Raw genomic sequence first — 21,483 nt, forward strand, 5'->3', positions numbered from 1 at the left:
TCATAACCCTGGGTTCTGAAATTCACCATTTTTTGTACATCCTTTTCTGCTATTTTTAAGTATGCATTTAGATTTTATACAGTATCAGCAAACTTACACATAAATACTACATATTAAGTTTGGCTCTACCCTGGGGTCAAATTCCTTATTCTGGGGATCATCAAATTTACAATTTTGGTAAAAGACTACCTCCTCTATCCATTTAGTTTCAATTTAGTTTCAAAAGCACTAAAGAAAATGTTCAGCTGAATGCAAACTGAACTTGTAGTCGTCTGAGAGGAAGTCTGTGACTAAATTTCTGCAATATCTATATTTGTAATGGAAAAAAGCCTGGAAAACTGTTTGACCTATTTTTAGTCCGCATGTAGGTCATGGACGGACGGACCAATCCAGCTGAAATGTAAACTGAACTTGTATTCCTCTGAAAGGAAAATGTGTAAATTTCAGGGCAATATCTAAATCTGTAACGAAAAAAAAAATCTGGAAAACTGTTTGACCTACTTATAGCCCTAAAGTAGGTCAAGGATGGACCAGTCCAGCTGAAATGCAAACTCACTCTTACAATTCTTGAGGGAGATATTGTGACAAAATTTCAAAGTTGTACATGCATCTTTATGGGAAAAAGTCTGGAAAACATGGACTGACGCACAGTAATACATCACGTCTAATGACGGGCATATAAAACTAATTAGATAGCCAGGAAGAGCATACCCGAAAATGGTTTATAATGTAAGTGTAAACTTTTTTAAAACAAGATGCCCAGAGGCTTTATTGGTCACCTGAGTACTAGTGAAAAATTATCACTACTCCCAAGGGCTATGAAATCTAATAAAAATTCCTGCTCTGAATATCTAAGCTAAATTTTAACATTCAGCAAAAGTATAAAACAAGATGTGTCCTTACAACTTCAATCCCCTCATAAGTGAATACACTGATGAAATCCTGTGGGGATCCGGGTTAAAATAGGTCCTCAGTACCTCTTTGCTTGTCGTAAGAGGCGTCGACTAAATGGGGTGGACCTTCGGACGAGATCGCAAAAACCGAGGTCCCATGTCACAGCAGGTGTGGCACGATAAAGATCGATCCCTTCCTGCTCAATGGCCATTAGTGAGCATTAGGCCTAAATTTTTCAGCCCTTCACCGGCAGTGGTGATGTCTCCATATGAGTGAAATATTCTCAAGAGGGATGTTAAACAATATTCAACCAGTCAATCACTGATGAAAGGCTTCAAATAATATAATAGGTGTATTAACATAAAAGATATGACTAATATGAACCCATCCTAGAGTTAAAACCCTGGGTTGTGAAATATTCACCATTTTTTGTACTATCTTTTTCTGTTAGTATGCATTTAGATTTTATACAGTATCAGCAAACTTACACATAAACACTATATACTAAGTTTGGCCCCACCCTGGGGTCAGAACCCCTACCCTGGGATCATGAAATTTACAATTTTGGTAGAAGTCTTTTTGCTTTACATCTTAATGCATTTTGTTTTTCTTAAGCATGTGCTGTTCTAGAGAAGAAGATTTTTGAAAATTGGTTAATTTTGGGCAGTTTCTGCCCTGTCTCTAAGGTCCCTGGGATGCAGGAATCCTGAAATTTACAATTTGAGTCCCTCTTGTCCCAAAGATGCTTCATACCAAATTTGAAAAAGGATTGGTTTAGTAGTAATCAAGAAGTTAAAAATGTCTATTGTTCACACATTTAATAACTGACCATTTTGGCCCCACCTTAATACCAAAACCCCTACCCCAGGGATTATCAAATTTACAATTTTTGTAAAGGATTACCTGTTCTTTCTCAATATCCATTTAGTTTCAATTTAGTATCGATAGCACTAAAGAAGATGTTATTTAAGTGGTTTACACATTAACACTTTATACAAAGTTTGGCCCTGCCCTGAGGTCAGAACCCCTACCCCGAGGATCATGAAATTCACAATTTTGGTAGAAGCCTTTCTGCTCTACATCACTATGCATTTACTTTTTCTTACATGTGTGCGGTTCTTGAGAAGAAGATTTTTGGAAATTTGTCAATTTTGAGTAGTATTTGCCCCACCCCTAAGGCCCCAGGGATGTTGGAATCCTGAAATTTACAATTCTAGTCCCCCTTGTTCCAGAGATGCTTCATACCATATACCATATATACTCGCCTATAAGTCGGATTTTTGGGAGTCAATTTTTGGTCCAAAACTCTATATGTCCGACTTATAGGTGCGTCCTAAGAAAATGGGTATTTTTCTGGGCGGCGTAATGTAGTGTTTTTTAAACAACTCCGACGATTATCATGGACTACCACACAAAATGAATATTGTTCACAATTATCTAGACATATTGTATTGTTTATGTATTTTAAAATTATGTATAAAGTACAAGTATTTACATATTTTTATCTAGTTAAATATTATTTACATACCGGTAACTAATACTTTCAATTCAACTAATCTATCGTTTATCGGTAAAATTGAATTACGAACCCGATTCAATATTGAAATATTCATATGTATACTGGCTGAAATATATTTCATAAAAGATTGAATATTGTTAACAGATAATTTAGATCATTATTCTTGACTCTTAACTCCATTGTTGATACAATGAATTATACCTGAATCCCACAATAACAGTTTTCGGGAGGCACGTGCCACTAAGTAAACACAGTGTCAGGTACTGGTAATTACGTAGGATACCATAATTGCTTAGGTAAACAAGGGATCATTGTCCATAATAGATCAAGGTTTGTGTTTAAACCCCACACAGATATGGCTTGGATATTGAGTACCTCATTATTATTAATTTCTCAAAATATTTTTTGAAACATAGGTAAAAACACTAAAGCATTGACTTGAAATTGTCAACCGAATCTGACAAAATTTGTACCGACTTATAAGTGGGTCAATGGCAAATTCCTACAAAATAACCTTAAAAAATACAACCGACTTATAGGCGGACCGACTTATAGGCGAGTATATACGGTATGAAAAGAATTGTACTGGCAGTTATCAAGAAGTTAAAAATGTTCAATTGTTAACGCACGACGATGGACCTATTGCAATAGGTCACCTAAGATTACTCACACCTAAAAACCCAAAGGTTGTCCACCAGAAAGCTATATCAAAATGGAATATTTTACTTCACCGTATAACGTAAATCATAGAAAATGTACATTTCAGCAAATTGTGAGACAAAAAATCTCCCATGGGTAAAGTCGATCTCACACTGGTGATAATGTGAGAATATACTGTCTCATCTTGCTCAGGTTATGATTAGAATCACAAATTGATATATTCATCAATATATTTTTATAACACAGGCAAGACTGGGATGAATTAAGTAATCAATGCAAGTTCATAATCTCAGGTCAACGAAATGTTACTTTGTGAGATAAAAAAAGAAAGGTCACTATATAAGGATTAAAGGAGATTTTTTTTCACAGTAAATTGTTTTTCAATGTTTCTGAATTTTCTCGGTTCCAATCTTTAGATGACAGAGTTTGGACAGTTAAGCCATTTCTCTCATAATCTGCAAAACATGAACATCCTGTGCTTCAACCAATATAATGCCTTTATTTAGTATTTATATTTACCCCATTTAGTGTTTACCCTCATCTAGTATTAAAGGTATCACACCGGTAATTATGTTCCCCAAACAAACTTTTTTGTTGTTCATTACAATGGTTTGATATTCATATCATAGGCAGATATTGAGACCCTTAACTAATGTGCATGGTCAAATTTACCAATTTGCACGCGCATGCACTTCTTTTTGATTGGATAATACTAAAACATTTGTAACTATCTTGTTTATGAAGCAAATGAGTTGATATTCACAGTATAGGTAGATAATATGTAGTGATGGGCAATCGGACCAAAAACCACAATCGATTATCGGCAATAATTGGACACATGTAATCGATTAATAATCAATTATAATCGGAATTGGCATTTATAAGTGTTTTGACCCCTCAAATTAGATGTAACAGAATCATTAAATTTATGGAAACAGCATTTGAATTCTTTTTTGTTTCATTTATTCACTGGTAAATAAATCAGAATTCCAATATATCAAGTGATGGAATTTATCTTTAATCTCACTGTATCGCAGATATAAGAGATAGGCTCCTTTATTTGACTGTTGAATGTCATTGTTGTTACCGTCCTTCATATCTCGATCTCGCCACTTTGTTTGCTTATTTTTGATCGGGTTTCACATACAGAAAATAAAATTTGAACAAAGTTGAAGTGATGTCCGGATTTTGTTTGGTCAACGATGTCGGTGACTTTTATTTTGTAATCGATTAGTAGCATCGTAGGTCTCTGAACGACAATCGATCATCGGCGACAATCGTTTCATCACTAATAATATGTGTATCTATATATTAGTGTAACAAAAAATGCAAACACACATGCATCGTCTTCCGAATGTTCAATTTTCAAAGGACGATAACGTTTTTGTTTTTCATCAAATTCTATTGATATTAGGGGTTTAGTTTAGATGTGTCTTGGTACTCCTTACAAATAGCTGTGGGTAAAATTACTGCTCAGCACGTGCATGCACGGGTGCTGAATTCTGATTGGACGATTTTAAATTCGCTGTAACTTCCTTATATTTGATGGAAACGTTATGAAATTCATACTGTGGGTATATGATACAAAGGCCTGTTGAATGACATCAAGAAAACTGAAGAATCATAAACGCATGCACGTGAAATGCTTTTTTTCATTTCTTGGTACTGATATGACCATATTGAACGTACTACATGTAATTAAAGGCTAAAATAAAATGATTTTTTGCTATAGGTTTACAATGACATCACTTTTTAATTGGGGGAGGTTTGGGGAACATATGTAACGGTCACCGTTACAATTAGAACTAGTTATTTTCACTATACATTACTATAGAGGAAAAAAATCATTAAAAATTAGTTTACGGAATTGATGCCGAATAACACAGTCGGAAACATTCTATGTTACCTATCTCGTCTGCTGACACCAGAAAAACAACACCCTACATGGCATTTTTGGGGAAAAAATTAAACGCACACAAGACTACCCTCAAATCCACGTGTTTTTCACATGTGTGTAAACAACGGAGTGCACCTCAGGAAGTAGCCTCAGCTACCAACAGCAAATAGTTCCTTTGTATACACTTGGTTATTTCTACGAATTACACAAAATTTCCTAATCAGGGGTACAAAAATTAAGAGAAAAGAAGAAGAGGAAATGAGAAAAATAAAGCAAGGAAAAAAATATTTCTTTAAATATATGCATGCAACTACAATTGACTAAGTTTATTTTTGATTGGACAATTACCGGTGTGATATACCTTGAAGAGACACTGCAGCTCATTTTAGCATTAAAGCAGTATGACCCGATGTTCATGTATTATTTTTGTACATAATTATATTACTTTAAAGCAGATTAATTACTTAATAAAGTTATTAACTTTCCCTTAATTACATACTTGAAAACATCTGCATGTAAAAGAAAACTGAGAATATTATTTAGAATGTACAGACCCTGAAACGTGCTACTACACCTTAAAAACGAACCGAACCGTGCCGTGCAAGAAACGAACCGTACCGTTCAAGAAACGTACCGTACCGTGCAAAAAACGAACCGTACTGTTCAAGAAACGTACCGTCCCGTTCAAGAAATGAACAGTATCGTTCAAAAAGCGTACCGTACCGTGCAGAAAGCGTGCAGGATAATATTATGCAAACCCCGCCCCCAAAAGCCCGAAAGCGTACCGTACCGTGCAGAAAGCGTGCAATTTATGTCACGTGACCCACTTTTTCAGCCACAGTATATTATTTTCACAATGGCGCCCGATGGGAAAGGAGGTCGTAGACTATCGCTGGCTATTCGAAGCATTATCCTCAAACATCACGAAGCTAATTACATCGACAGAGAAATAAATAGATACATACATGTGTAAAAGAATGTAAACAAGTTAAATTGATGCAAAGCATCAAATCGGCCGCAAAAAATGATTCATTTCAGCATTTTCAAGTATTTCAACAATATATAGAAAAGGTATATGAAACATTTTTATTGCAAACTATACACTTGCCTTACTTTTCTGTTAATTTTTTTTAATTCAATTTTCAGTGATCAAAAATAAAGTCAGGGAAATGAAAATCGGACTTCGCGTGATAAAGGATAGGAATATATATGTATTGTCATCATTTTATTTGATTCAAAGACAAATGCAACAGATATCTAACATTATTAATTATGAATGACTGAATGCTGACAAAAAAGGACGTACAAACTTCACGTGCAGATATCCTGGATCTTTCATAATGCCGATGATAAATCACAATAAATGTGAAGTGCAGAAAATAATCATTGTGTCATTTGCGACTTTAGTGTATTCAAAACAAAATTCACTTCTTCTTAAAAACTTTTCCAATTTAGGCACTGTAATTTGTATCCGGAAACTTAATACGCTTTGTTTTTAACACTTACGCACGCCCATGTCGGGGAGCAGTTCATGTAACAACTTTTTATAAAATCGTAAATTAATAAATGTCTGATGAGAAATGAAAAACAAATTGAAACGTAATAACAACCATTAAGACTTAGACTTAAGCAAATTCTAAAAACTTTTATTCATAACTTTTATGTACGTTATCAATATGGAATTATTCCATCGAAGCAATCAAAAATAACGTCTCATTTCCCCATGTGCACATTCTAACACAACCACAAATCCTGCAGCCGATAATCAAAGAGTCGAATAAGACCGATCGAGTGAAAACAAACTATCGAAACGTACAATTTATACGAAGTCAAAGCGTTCAGGCCACGCCCACCTCATTAATAAACCGTGCAAACCGTTCACAAAGCGTGCAGCTATTTTTAGCAAACCGTACCATGCAAGAAGCGAACCGTACCGTTCAAGAAGCGTACCGTACCGTGCAAGAAACGAACCGTACCGTTCAAGAAACGAACCGTACCGTTCAGAAAACGAACCGTACCGTTCATAAAGCGTACCGAACCGTAGCGTGCAACTGGTGTAGTAGCACGTTTCAGGGTCTGTAAATATAGTGTGGTACATATATATCAATCATCCCATAAATTCTACAGTGTTAGACGTCTATAAATAGACCCATGCGCATTAGGGGAATCCCAACATGATGTATTAACTCATACGCAACTACATGTCTCGTTTTAAGGCTGAAATAGCGTAAAACAACGAATTACTAAGAGGTATTTGATATTTTTATTTCTATTAAACTTATGGCAGTACTGTAAGTGTAACAAAATATACAGCTTTACACAGATAAGACCATCGATGATCTGAAAGTTTGAACTGGTCACGTGACTGTCACTTGAAATGGCAGACTGACACGGTTATTTGTAAACATCGATTTAAAATCAAATAATTTTGGTTAAAACAGATGAAATAATGTACGATATGTCATACAGCCTCATAACTACATATGTGCGATGATTTAATAGCGTTTTTACGAGATGGAAAAAAAATATTGTAATTCGGACCATACAGCTTTAAAGAGACACTATACAGCTCATTTGAGCATTAAAGAGACACTACAGCTCATTTGAGCATTAAAGAGACACTATACAGCTTATTTGAGCATTAAAGAGAAACTACAGCTCAATTTGCACAAAATCATGAAATGATGACAATTTTCCCAAAGCTTTCTCAAATTTTGTTGCATAGTTGAATATATGAACTTTGCAAAAATAACATTTTTAAAGTTAAAATTTTTCCTTTTAATGCAAAAATCAATACGTTTTGATGACCCATACAAAAAACATTGAGTCTCCTCCTCCTTTTCAGTCTTCAGATGCACAGTTGGTAAACAGTGCTGCATGTCGTCCAGTGAGAGAAAGCGTACAGTGGATAGCCTCAGAATTTTGACAGATTCTGCGAGAAAAGAGGTAAAAGTAGAACACGATAAAACTTGTACGCGAACTAAAATTTATGTTTGGATCAGTATGACCGTTGCGAAACCAAGAGCTAGGAGAAATATATGCAGGATTCAGTTATGGATCGACGATATCCGAAAAGGGGGGCTCCGACATGTGAAAGTCAGGTATTAGTATTAGCCAAAATTGGAGTTTAACTCACAATTTATGGTGGACACAAGAAGCCCATGGGCCACATTGCTAAACTGAGTCACCTTGGCCTACTTTCTAAAGATTTTCCCTACATATTCACATGTACAACTTTGATCCCTATTGTGGCCCCAACTTATCCCTGGGGTCCATGATTTTTACAAACTTCAATCTGCACTATGTCAGGAAGCTTTCATGAAAATTTCAGCTTTTCTGGCCCTAGTGGTTCTTGAGAAGAAGATTTTTTAAGATTTTCCCTATATATTTGTATGTAAAATGTTGATCCTCTATTGTGGCCCCACCCTACCCCTGGGGGGCCGTAATTTAAAAAATAACACTTGAATCTGCACTATGTCAGGAAGCTTTCAAGTAAATGTAAACTTCTCTGGCCCAATGGTTCTTCAGAAGAAGATTATTAAAGATTTTCCCTTAATATTTCTATGTAAAACTTTGATCCCCTATTGTGGCCCAATCCTACCCCCAGTGATCATGATTTTAACAAACTTGAATCTGCACTGTCAGGAAGTTTTCATGTAAATTTCAGCTCTTCTGGCCCAGTGGTTCTTGAGAAGATTTTAAATGACCCAACCCTATTTTTGCATTTTTGTGATTATCTCCCCTTGATTGGGACATGGCCCTTCATTTGAACAAACTTGAAAGCCCTTTACCCAATGATGTTTTTTGCCAAGTTTGGTTGAAAATTGGCCCAGTGGTTCTGAAGAAGATTGATTGACTGTACAGTACCCGCAACGTTATTCTTGACATTCCTATCGTGCTCTATCATGCGTGTATCTTATCGTATCGTGCGTGTATCCTATTGTATCGTGCGTGTATCCTAGCTATCCTATCGTGTATCAGGTTTTCTATCGTGTTTTGCGTTTATCAGGTCTATCGTGTATCATGTTTTGCGTGTATCAGGTTTTCCGTTTATCATGAAAATCGTTTATCGTGTAGCTTCGGAAACTATCGGGATCGTATGTAAAATCTAATTCCTCCAAAAAGCTAAGTCCTCCCGAGGAGAGGGCTCTTTGTCGACTTCAGGAGGAACTTCTCTACACTTGTGGAAGTCCTTTATTCCATGGGGGAGAATTCCAGGATACGATTGTGGTGCGGGAGGGGTTAAATTGTCAAACTCCTATTGAGACAGCATACTATGCAGGTAAAAAAAATATATCCTTTAAGTTTACTTGAAAATGCACACTTTAAATGAATACAATCCACACAGCAATTTATTTAAAACCAAGCTAGATATTTAAGAAACATGCATTACATGTTGTAGTTTTAAAATTATTGACATTTTTTTTTGCAGGAAAAACCCAACTTTTTGATGATATCTGCTTTTACTGTGGGGACATCGACCCAACCTCAACCCCTGAAGTTGATGAATTAAAGAGGAAGCATGGAATAGTTCGAACAATCTGCAAAGCCTGTTTACAAGCAGGACACCCGATTGTCACCAGAAATGCTTTAAAAAAACAAAATAAAAAAAATTTTGTTGAAAAATTGTTTTATTTTTATTTTTTTTCTCGACGGGGAATTTTTTCAATTTTATTTTTATTTTTTTCCCCCTCCTCCTACCCAAACATTTTGAAAAATATTTTGTAAACCTAAAAATTAAAAAATGCTCGCCTTATGGCCCGGACAGACAGAGTGATTCCTATATACAGTGGAACCCCGTTATTACGTTCCCCCTTTATTACGTTAGTCCGCATATTACGTTGGAAACCATTTCTTAACAAACCTATATAAAATAGACCTCGTTATTACGTTGTCCTAAAATGCCGGGACTCGGTATTACGTTGTAAAAATTCCGACAAAAACGTAATAAACCCCTAATTATTCAATAGTGATTCTCAAAATAATTAGCCATTCACACCTTGACTGCCTAAGGCAGTCACCACATACATTTCCTGGTCTGTTTGGGGATTAGAGACGCTTGACTGATCACGCTTCGATAGATCTAGCGACATCAATACAGGTGAATACCCCGTATAGAAGCCAGTGATAAACAATTAAATAATGTTTATTTACAAATTGTACTCTATGAAATTTACTTCATTTTGCATATTTTGATAATCAAAGAAATAATTTCTCAACCACCTGCGTGTTCAGCATAGTGTCATTACCTTCGCTATTAAAACTCTATTCACGGACAGCTTTGGTACCAAACAAGAAAGACAAGATTTATCGTAGCAATGTTACAACCGCTTGGGTAACTGTTTGGACATAGGTGACTAAAGGTGTTCAATAAAAAAAAAATGTTTGTTGTTTGGACATGCAGCTTGGGTGTTCGTAAATCTCGTCCATACATACACCAATCTATCGGCCGATTCGTGCACGGCATTTACCTCAGTGAATATTTTAAAATCCCTTGATGTGCACGTGATTTTAGTGCCATCATTTAGCGTTATAAATGAAATCTTCGTGCATCATTATATTTTTTTTTATGTGATCGATTGCGCTTAAATTGTTCTCCGTGCATGTTTATCGTTGGTGAGAAGTGTGTAAGTGTTGGGTATCGTGTGCGTTTTGTGTCTATAGTTTTGTTGTTTTTTGGGTGGGATTTTTTTTATTGTGTTGTGTATTGTGTAATTAGAGAACTTAATAAAAACCAATGTTTTGTTATTTTTTTTTAATACGAATGTTGAATACGAACCGGAACGAGTTATTGAGAGAAATTTACATGAATGCATTGTTTTAAAGTTGAACAAAATGGCGGTCCAAACGAATGCAGAAAAAGCAACGTTTATCAAAACATCCTTATGTATCCTACACCGAAATAAAGAAAAGGGATAAGAACATGAAGAATTACGGACATTAAAGATAAGATGTAAATAAAACAAAGTATCATAGTCTTTTAAACAAAGAAACAGTAAAGATATATTCACACACCCCTTCACGGAGTACCAACGGATGATATACAATTTCCAAATGATAATTTTAACGAATTTCACTGGGAACATTTATTACGTTGCCCCCGGTATTACGTTATTTTATCGTGACAAAATGGAAAACGTAATAACGGGGTTCCACTGTACCTCCTAGAACTTCGTTCGAGGATATAAAAAACAAAATGCATAAAGACCAAGATATTTTAAATGGAGGAACTTCATTCATGAATACATAAATAAATGTATTCAGAAAAATTGCCTGCATGCATTGCTGCAACCGCAGGACTAAAGCATATGTGTGTTTTAACATTTCTGTAATATATGCCATAATGATTACTTTCAGGCTTGAGTATAATTTAATCATAAATATTTTCATTTCGTTGATCTGGCCTGATGGATATATACTGAAAATAGACATACCGCTGTACGTTGAAATTTAAATTCAAATGTATTCAAAAAGATGTTAGTATTCAATATTCATATAATTTATCTGTAAAATTCGTGTTGAGCTTTTATTTGATATGATACAATGTCAACATACTATAATGCATAAGTAAGATTAGCAAAAGACAAGGGTATAAACATTTTCTTTTTTTATTAGTAGTATCAATATCTATATGATCGCGAAAAACATTATATAATTTATATCCGGATTCATATACCGATTTAGATATCAATAAAAACAAAGCTGCATAATCTGGGGGGAGGTGGCTTCTAATGAGTCTGATGAAATTAAAAGAAGGAACCCCACATTTGCATTCAAACTAGATGTACTTCAAAATGAATTCATTTCTGCTATGACTGAAAGCAAGTTTCTAAATTTTTGGGAACGAATCTTGCATACAAAATAATTAATTGGGGAACACATAAATTCCAGCTCCTTTAAAATTTAATGAAATGTATATATGCACCTTTCTTTCAACACGAATTGAACCTGTGTAAATGTTATATCATGCACATATACAGGGGGTTGGGGTTGACAGGGAGGCTGGTCTGCTCTCCCCACTTTTTAACAATTTACTTTTTTCCGTTATTCTAAAGTAAATTAGGCAACTTGAGAGAAATATGGCAGATAAGATTAGAAATGTGTACGTATTTATTAATTCATGTCAGCTTTAAAGTTGGGTCAGCAGGGAATAATCTTGTGCTAGAAAAGCGAGTGTGGACCCCCTAAGGCTTAAATTAGGGGTATTTAAAATAAGTTTCTACACACAACACTTTTGCTGTCATTCAAAATCACTTGATGTAAATATGCACTTAAAAGTCTGAGTGACTCAGTCAGAATGAAGAAACCTTTGAATTCTGAATGATCTTCAAAGCGCAGTTGCGGGCAGATTGATGCATTCAAATTGTTTCAAATTGTAAGTATCAATATGATTTTTATCATTTTTTCAATATGTGTTTTAAAAAACACCGCAGCTCAGTTAAGGCTATCCGAGAAAAATCACTGCTGTTATAAATGTACCTCTGTGCACTTCGCACCATATGACGTCACAATGAAAAAGTATGTCACTGCCTACATGTTCTGATAGTAGTATCGCGGGGGAAGTGTCATAATATTTTGTCGTTATTTACTACAGTTATCAAGTAATAAGTTGTATACGTGAAAACATATCTTGTCAAATAATTATTTATGTTATTCCTTTATGATATCAAATCATTCTCCATTCTTAATATATAGTATGCACGAAGGTGATATTCATATTAAATTGTGACCTTGAAATCGCCCCTAATCTGAATGAGTGATGCGTTTAAAAATTCCCTTATGTACATAAATAATCTAAGTGCGGGGAGCAGTTTCTGTATTGTATATTAACGGTATGATATATATTAGAATGTGGACAAACCCCGTAATTTGCTGATGACTGTTAATATGTTGTTAAATTATAGCATCTTTAGTTTGAGTATGCATTTGCTCCTAAAACGTTTCATGTTAAGGATTTTTATTTATTTCTGAGTATATTAATACAAATTCAGCTTGTTACACGCATAAACCTGAACTTTTGTTCACAAGTAGGGCCTCTTGCTGTTTTCCAAAAATAAAGTGTTACGTAGCATTCAACTGACGTCACGGGCAATTACCATGAGGGGAATTTACGGTAGCTCAGTCACAGTGAACAGTGGGTAGTATCGTTTCGGTGTTTAACTGTAACAAGTGTAATGATACCTGTGAATTTGAGGTGCATTTTCACTCCATTATTATTGTGCATTTTACTATGGAAGCCCTTAACCTAGTTGCGACTCTTTTAAAATTAAAATGTGGAAAATGAGCTGTAGTGTTTACCTTCAACATGTACCTACCTTTAACATGATGTAAAAATCTTCAAATAAACTAAACATTTCCTTCCAAAAGTATTTACTTTCCACTAGTATTTATCCTTCTGATTCATTAGTACTTATCTTTCACTAGTATTTACCCTTCACTAGTACTTATCTTTCACTAGGCTATTCATTTTAACCACCTGGTAGTATTTACCTTTATGCATGCTGTTTTACAAAGTGTTTTGTAAGCATCCTCTTTCTGTGTTGAGTGGTATCCAGCACCTGTTGGTAAATGTTTTTAAGAATTAGATCTTTAGAATTTCTCTATACATTTTCCACATAAAACTTAATACCAATATTGTGGCCCCCACCTTAGCTAGCCCACTTTGGTTGCTAATTCGGGTGCTTTTAAGCTAGTGGTGAAAGTCCGGAGATTTACAAAGCTTGTGTGTTATCTACCAAGTTTTTTATGACTTATCTTAATAATATGCCAGGGACGTGTTAGGAATATACTCTGTATAACTACTTTTGAATTAATATTTCAGTTCAATCACAATCAAATACGTACCTCTACATATTATCTTAATGTGACCCTGTTGAAGACCTACAGACACACTAATAATGGTTATAACAAAGTTGAAATAATTCAAAAGATCAAAACAATGTAAAAACAGGAAATGTGCGAGATAATGTTAAAGTTCCTCAGTAGAAATCCATCGTGATGGGCCAGATCTTACAGAGATCTGAGGAACTCAACCTGCACCTATACACTCGAGGGTTTGTTTCATTGTGTTGCCTGGTGGGCAAGGTCTCACAACCTGCACCTATACACTCGAGGGTTTGTTTCATTGTGTTGCCTGGTGGACAAGGTCTCACAACCTGCACCTATACACTCGAGGGTTTGTTTCATTGTGTTGCCTTGTGGGCAAGGTCTCACAACCTGCACCTATACACTCGAGGGTTTGTTTCATTGTGTTGCCTGGTGGGCAAGGTCTCACAACCTGCACCTATACACTCGAGGGTTTGTTTCATTGTGTTGCCTGGTGGGCAAGGTCTCACAACCTGCACCTATGCACTCGAGGGTTTGTTTCATTGTGTTGCCTGGTGGGCAAGGTCTCACTACCTGCACCTATACACTCGAGGGTTTGTTTCATTGTGTTGCCTGGTGGGCAAGGTCTCGCAAAGATCGAGAAACTAATCAATAGATGCATGCTACAATTCAAATGATGAGAGCAATAATTCAATTAATGCATGCATCAATTCAATTAATGTGTGCAATAGTTGAATTACCGCTCTCTTAAATTGAATTGATATGGAGTACCAAATTAACATAAACTCAAAATAATTGAAGATATCTTTAATCATTTGAAGATATCATCAATTCAATAATTGCATGCAATAATTGAATTAATTTGTGCATCAATTGAATTGATGAGAGCAATAACTGATATGATGCATGCATTAATATTTGATGCACACATCAATTTCATTATTGCTCTCATTAATTCAATTGATGTGCACACCAATGTGGTGGAATTATTGCTTGCAAAATGTAATTTGGATATTGGTATAAATGATTTGATGATCTCTTTAATTTAACTGAAGATATCTTTAACCGTTTAAAACACTTTTTAAAAAGGAATTTATGCTTGCATCAATCCTTTTAAAGAGAGCAAAAATTCAATTATAAAGAGATCATTAATTCAATTGTAGATATATGTTGAATTGAAGATATCTCTAATCATATAGTTGCTCTCTCTCTAAAGGAATTATTGTGCGTATCCATGGAGTGAAAGGTATATTATCAATTCAATTGAAGAAAGCAATAATTCAATTATTGTGCACATTAATTGATGCACGCTACCATTTATGCACACATTAACGAATTCCTCATACAAAATCATTGTACATAAAGAGATCATCAAATCATTTATACTGGCTACAAATTAAATTTTGTGAGCAATAATTCCCCACAATGATCTTGTTGAATTGCACACATGAACTGAATTGATGAGAGCAATAATCGAATTGATGCACACATCAAATCAATCATTGCTCTTGAGCGTCAAATGAATTAATGTGTGCAGCTAACAGCAAACAGTTATTGAATTTATCTTAGGCCATCCCCACCCGCCCTTCAAAAATCAACCTGTCCCAAATCTTTTAAGTTTGTGAAACTTGCGATTTCCGGAAAATTTTCATGTCCCACTCTGGTATTTACACTTTTTGTTTACATTTCCGATATAGCAACATGGAAAGCCACGTTAAGAAAATAGATATGTTTTCTTAATTTCTCACGTTCTTAAGGGCGTAAATCTTGAAGTTTGTTATCTTTCTGTGTTTGAAATTAAAGTTTAACCTGGAATTCGTCTGTGAAATAAGCACAGATTGAAATCCATCTGACATTAGATGATGCACTTCTGTTGACAAAAGCTTGTTTGTCAGCATAATATTTTTCTCAAAAAATAACAAGAGTACCGACAACAGTACATAATACACCTGTGAAAAGCTGATATCTGGTGCTTTTCTTACACCATAATTTGTAGAACTTCAAGTAGTATCAGCAATCATCAGGGTGTGACATACTTTCTTTGCATCGAATAAACAAGACCAATCTATGCAATATTTTCACTTGAAAGTGTACCAAGTTTAATGGTCTTTGCCCCAATGAATCAGTCTGCATACTGCTACTATGACCTTAACCTTAAGAAACAATAGGCATCCTCCACTTGGCATAAAGTGTATTGTACCAAGTTTGACAGTCGTAGCCCCAACAGTTCAGTTTGTATACTGCCTACAAGGTATTCCTACTAAGTAATACTGCAACCTTGACCTTTGACCTATAACATTGAAAAACAAAAGGTATCTTCCTTTCATCATGGTGATCGAATGTATCAATTTGCAATATCCTGGAGCTTACGATTCGGTTTGTATCCTTCCTAGAAAGTAATACAATGACCTTGACCTTTGACTTCTGCCCTTCAAAAACTGTAGGCATCTTCCTCTCATCATAGTGATCAAAGGTACCAAGTTGCAATCTTTTGGAGCTTACGGTTCGACTTGTATCCGGTTCGGATTGTATCCTGCCATTTAAAGTAGTTTTAGGCATGGAAAGAATTAATTTTGCTGAAAAAATGAAAAAGTTTAGAAACATGCGTTGTGTCCTTTAATAAGTACGTTTTTTCCTCAACCGACACAGTAAAAGCAATTAAGATTTTTTTCTTTGAAATCATGAAAAATATTATGGGGTGCAACTTCGGTTTGTTTTGTGTTAGTTGAAATTGAATAGTTCCATTGTATCGTGCTACATCATCAAATCGATCTATAGAGCTCAAAAAGTGACATAATTCAATATTTGTTAAAATCTTACATACACTTGGTTTTATTCTTACATCTGAACCATTGAAATAAAACAAAAAATATACATAGTGCATGAAAAACTTAGCATGTATAAGTGATGCCTTGCTTAATTTTTATGCTGTAGCAAATGATAATGATTTTTTTGGCACCAAAATATTGTTTTCCTATATTTGTTTACATTCATGCAGACACTGAAATTGCTTAATTTGAATTAAAGAATAATAAATATGTTTGAAATATCTAAATTGTACCGAAATGATTTATCTTGTATGACTTTGCAACAGAAATAAAGCTAGTCAAATTTAAATTTTCATGAAAATATCTTTTTCATTTTTACCTATCTGGCTTTCCATATATTTCTTAGCCATTATTGCGCTAATCACATATTTTAGACAACAATAAATTCCAGACGATATTTGAAAACGATTCAGAAGGATTCGACTTGGAATTAACAAAATAGACCTAATGTACATTATTCAAAATGCTTTCTTCATCTATTTTTAGAAAAAATCAAATTCTGCATTATGTAAAGGATATAAGCCAAAAACTGTCCATTCTGTGAGAGAAAGAACTGATCGAGGCTTGTTGGGCCGAGATCAGTTCTTTCTCTCACAGAATGGACAGTTTGAGGCTTATATCCTACTTAAAACATTACATCTTTTGTTCTAAGAATGGACAGTCACAGGTAAAGCCATTGACAATGATAATTATGAATAAAGCTATTTTGAATAGTCTGACAATATAACCTGTCTTGCATAAAAGTCTGTTTCTTTTGTTCACTTATTGGATAGTGTCAGGTGAGTAGTCTTCTACTGCAGGTTTTATATTCACTCACTCTATAGTACTGAGCCATATTTTCATTGCACAGTCAAAATTTAAGGATTTTAGTGAAAGTATTGCACATATTCTGGATATGGAGGGTGAAAAAGTTATGAAGCCAAATTTTGATCTGAAAAGCATTGTGTTTTCAAATATTTGGATGAGGAAATAATTAACGCCAGCCAAAAGAACCCAATACACCTATCTCATGAAGTGAAATTATTGATGAAAGCAAAAATAATAATTCAGAATTAAGATATATGCTAATAAAGAAAACATAAAAAAGCGTTGTGAAGAAGTTTCGGAATGTGCCTCTGAATCCAGCGAAATTCAAATACAGTATGGAATTATGTCTTTTAAATTTAAGTTTTGATGCGATATAGTAATGCCGGGCCAATGGAATTAAAAAATTTGTGAATCTTACGAGTTGAAGCAGAGAATTCTACTAAAGGGAAATATCATTTTTAAGTGTTTCAGTAATTTTACCGAGATCTGTGTTGATTCTTACTTGTAGGGAATTTAAAATTAAATTTGTATCTCTTTGACAAATGTATTGTCTTTCTCTTATTTTCAGCCTAGTATCTGTCCATTCTTAAAAATAATGGACAGCAATTGTCAACTTATTGGACACCTACAGGTAGGCCTAACCTTTTCACTACAAGTTGACTTTCTTCTATATAAAAGCCTAAAAAGACAAAGGATTGCGTAACAAAAATGTTTTAATTGAACTTATTGCATTGCGTACCAATAACAAACTTATATAGATCTAGATCTAGTCCTATTACCCGACTAAACCACATGATATTGATAAGCAAAGACGAAAATAAAAACACGATATAATGGGACACAGTATACAGTGAGAAGCGAGTATATAATTTATTATTCGGACACAAATCATTATTCGAGAACAAATAATACAAAACTTCAAGTAGCTGACAACCGAGCCCCTGTGAACCGAATATCTCTCACGGGGGGGTTATAAACTATCAAACGAATGTATGTATGAAGAGGAATATTATACCACAATGGACTGCTATGACGTAGTGGGACATATCTACATGATAATATTAGAAGTATTCTCTTCAAGTTCAACTTCTCGTCTTTAACTGAACACGGTTCGACTTAAAGGAGGTAAGCGGTAAATTTAGCACGGCCGAAAGCCGAAAGTCCCAGATAGCGATTTTTTTTCCCCTCGAGATTTCTCTCTTAATGCTGCATGTAATAACACATAATTTGCAGATGTTACTGTTAGTAACCTAGGTACATAAAAAACATTAACTTTTTCTGAGAATTGTTCTACTAAAGTACCAAACTAGAGTTTTCACCTTCCAAAAAGCGGTAAATCTAGTACGTTTTATAAATGTCGGAACCCAAACCCTAAACACGGTCGAAGACACTGACCGATTTTCACAGCCCCTTTGTAAATACTGGGTTTTAAGTAGTCCTATTTATGCAAAAAAATATTGATTAAGACTACATGTTATGTCTCTATCATTATTTCCACAACACAGAATAATAAAAACTGCTGTATTTTGTAAACGCGATCTTGTATTAATCGGAACAAGTATGTCCTACTAGACAGAGTACGTTAGAGTATTTTAGAGTACACTGGTAAAATTTCATAATTTAATGCAATTTAACCACTGTACATAGATGTTTTACTTTAATTTAACCTAATAAATGTATATGTTGAATATATTGCCTTTGTTTTCATCATTTTAGGAATTAAACAGCATTCTCTCACCAGAGGGCGTGTTACGCAAGCTTCACTAGTGCGAGTAGTCAGGTTCCCGAGACCCCTCTGCATTTATTATTATATTATATTATAATAAATGCAGAGGGGTCTCGGGAACCTGACTATAGTGCGAGGAGCGCACGGAACTCTGGGTAGAGAATGATTAAACAGTTTACCGTTTGGTGTTTGATCCCGATCAAATTTAATTACATATCTATGTACATTATTTAATACATGTACTAGTAGCGTATTGCATCTAAATTTCCAAGATTTTTATTGTCAACTGAACAGTGAATTCCGTGAAAATAAATCATTGGTAATTGGATTTAAAAGGGCATGGACATGATTGAGCTGAAAATTTTATTTTACCATTTTTATTGTTTACAATACTTAATTAAAGTATTTTAATGGTCAACCAAAATTTTTATATCAACTTTTGAGTTACAAGTGAGATACAACATTCACAATTATTTGCTATGTAAACAAGACTCGTGCCATGTTTTTGTTTGCAATTAGATTGCTTAATAGGAAATAGCATGTGTGAAACAAAATGATTTGTGCTAAACACTAAAACCTATTTAATTGTGTCCAGAATTAACTTGTAAATTGAACAAGATGTGTTAATTGTGAAACACAAATGCCCCCGATAATGGCCAATTCCGAATACATGTTACAAATATATTTTAACAGTGATATACATAAAGTGAAATTTATTAGAGACTGTTTTGAATACAGAAGTCAATTACTTTCAACTACATAGAAATTATGTAAACATTATGTATAAGGGACGTAACTTGGGCGAAGTGTTGATACGTGTATGGGCCTTTGCCAATTATTGTAATTATGTTTGTGCCAATAAATATTTGTATTGGTATGTAGGGTGATACAATAAAATGCGCATATAAATGCACCGTATATGCAATTGCGATTTATTTAAGTTACCTTAGATATCTAGAACTCAGTCTGATTCAATATTGTCTATAATGCTAAAACGCGGACTTTCGGTAGATGAAAATATAGTCGACCGTGTTCGGGTTTCGGCATTTATAAAACGTACTAGATTTACCGCTTTTTGGTATCCGAAAACTCTAGTTCAGTATCTTCTTTACAGAATTCCCAGAAAAAGTTATATGATTCTTGTTTAATATGTCACAAACAGTTATCACAATACGTTTGATGTCATTCTATCGACTATAAAGAGAGAAATCATGCAAAAATCGTTAACCGGGACTTTGGGGTTTCGGCCGTACTACATTTACCGCTTACCAGAAAAGGATTCCCCAGTGACGTCATTTCTGGTATTATGGGACACTACGTGGCATTTTCCAACTTCCAGTGAACCTGTCCAAGGGAGGCTGTTTTTCTAGACCGTGGTATTTACACGTTGTTCAATTTCCGCTGGAGGTAAATACTTATAGTGTTTTAAAATATCACGTGTAAGCTTTTTAAACCTCAAATACTGAATCAAGATGAGAGTGTTTGGAAGCACTGATTTACGGTAATGTTTGGGATGTTCAGCTCCCGAACATACGTTCGAAACAGATCAACACTTAAAAAAAAATTTTGTGGAAAAGATAGATATTCATTCTTTGGAAATTTATATAGATTGATCTATTGTACACGTGGTCAGACAATTGAATATATATATATATATATATATATATATATATATGTATGTATCTGTTAAATGTGTTGAATAATGGTATTCCTTTCAAACAGGTACTCAATGGCTACCTATCAAGAATTCATCCAACAAAATGAGGACAGAGATGGCGTGAGATTCAGCTGGAATGTTTGGCCATCCAGTCGTATAGAGGCCACTCGAATGGTTGTTCCTCTCGGCTGTTTGTTTACTCCACTCAAAGAGCGACCTGACCTTCCACCAATCCAGTATGACCCAGTTCTCTGTACCAGACCGACATGCCGAGCCATCCTCAATCCATTTTGTCAAGTGGACTACAGAGCTAAAGTCTGGGCCTGTAACTTCTGCTTCCAGAGAAATCCGGTAAATATTCATTAAATTTTTCAAATTTCTATTCATTGATTCACTGAACATGTTGACATTATATATTTTTATACGTATTTCTCACAAATGTCCTCTCTGGGAAGTCCCTATCCCGTTGTTTGTGTTTACAATGCATCATCTTTAATGTGGTATGGAACACCGTAACAGCCATGTTGAATTTGCCAAATTTTTTATAAATTCAAATGGCCATATCTTGAAAACGCCCCATCATAAATTTATCAAACAACCTTCATTTTATACACACTTTCAAAAACTCATAGTGTAGAAAAATCCCTAGAGGAGAAGGGTAATGTGTTA

The 21,483-nt window shown here is 34.7% G+C and overlaps 2 protein-coding genes and 1 long non-coding RNA gene across 27 annotated transcripts in view; 2 read left to right on the forward strand and 1 right to left on the reverse strand.

Moving 5' to 3' along the window:
* Positions 1-18,556, reverse strand: part of LOC125648860 (threonine aspartase 1-like) — a 75,790-nt gene extending 57,234 nt beyond the window's left edge. For 15 of the 18 annotated variants that reach the window (XR_008802951.1, XR_008802950.1, XR_008802949.1 and 12 more), the window contains exons 1-2: positions 18,447-18,556; positions 13,461-13,528 (exon numbers count right to left, since the gene is read on the reverse strand). Coding sequence is in view for 13 of the 18 variants with exons in the window: in XM_056165023.1 (XP_056020998.1) it covers positions 13,461-13,528; positions 18,447-18,477 (99 nt within the window). In the remaining 5 variants the exon portion in view is untranslated. Of the gene's footprint in view, positions 1-903; positions 1,700-2,422; positions 2,448-7,784; positions 7,900-13,460; positions 13,529-18,446 lie in introns of those variants that run through there. The other 3 variants (XM_048875881.2, XM_048875884.2, XM_048875882.2) reach the window with 3 other exon arrangements.
* LOC130054647 (uncharacterized) lies at positions 7,812-18,549 on the forward strand. Its single transcript, XR_008802973.1, has 2 exons — positions 7,812-7,916; positions 18,000-18,549. It is a non-coding gene; the product is annotated as an uncharacterized LOC130054647 (long non-coding RNA).
* Positions 18,557-20,409: 1,853 nt separating the features above from the next.
* LOC125648855 (protein transport protein Sec23A-like) overlaps positions 20,410-21,483 on the forward strand; it is a 44,294-nt gene continuing 43,220 nt past the window's right edge. For 3 of the 8 annotated variants that reach the window (XM_056165017.1, XM_056165018.1, XM_048875857.2), the window contains exons 1-2: positions 20,471-20,658; positions 20,880-21,165. In XM_056165017.1, coding sequence (XP_056020992.1) covers positions 20,630-20,658; positions 20,880-21,165 — 315 coding nt within the window. In that variant the 5' untranslated portion in view covers positions 20,471-20,629. Of the gene's footprint in view, positions 20,659-20,879; positions 21,166-21,483 lie in introns of all 8 variants that reach the window. The other 5 variants (XM_048875856.2, XM_056165016.1, XM_048875858.2 and 2 more) reach the window with 4 other exon arrangements.

The sequence above is a fragment of the Ostrea edulis genome, chromosome 5 (assembly GCF_947568905.1).
Source record: "Ostrea edulis chromosome 5, xbOstEdul1.1, whole genome shotgun sequence".
Taxonomy (NCBI): Eukaryota; Metazoa; Mollusca; class Bivalvia; order Ostreida; family Ostreidae; genus Ostrea; species Ostrea edulis.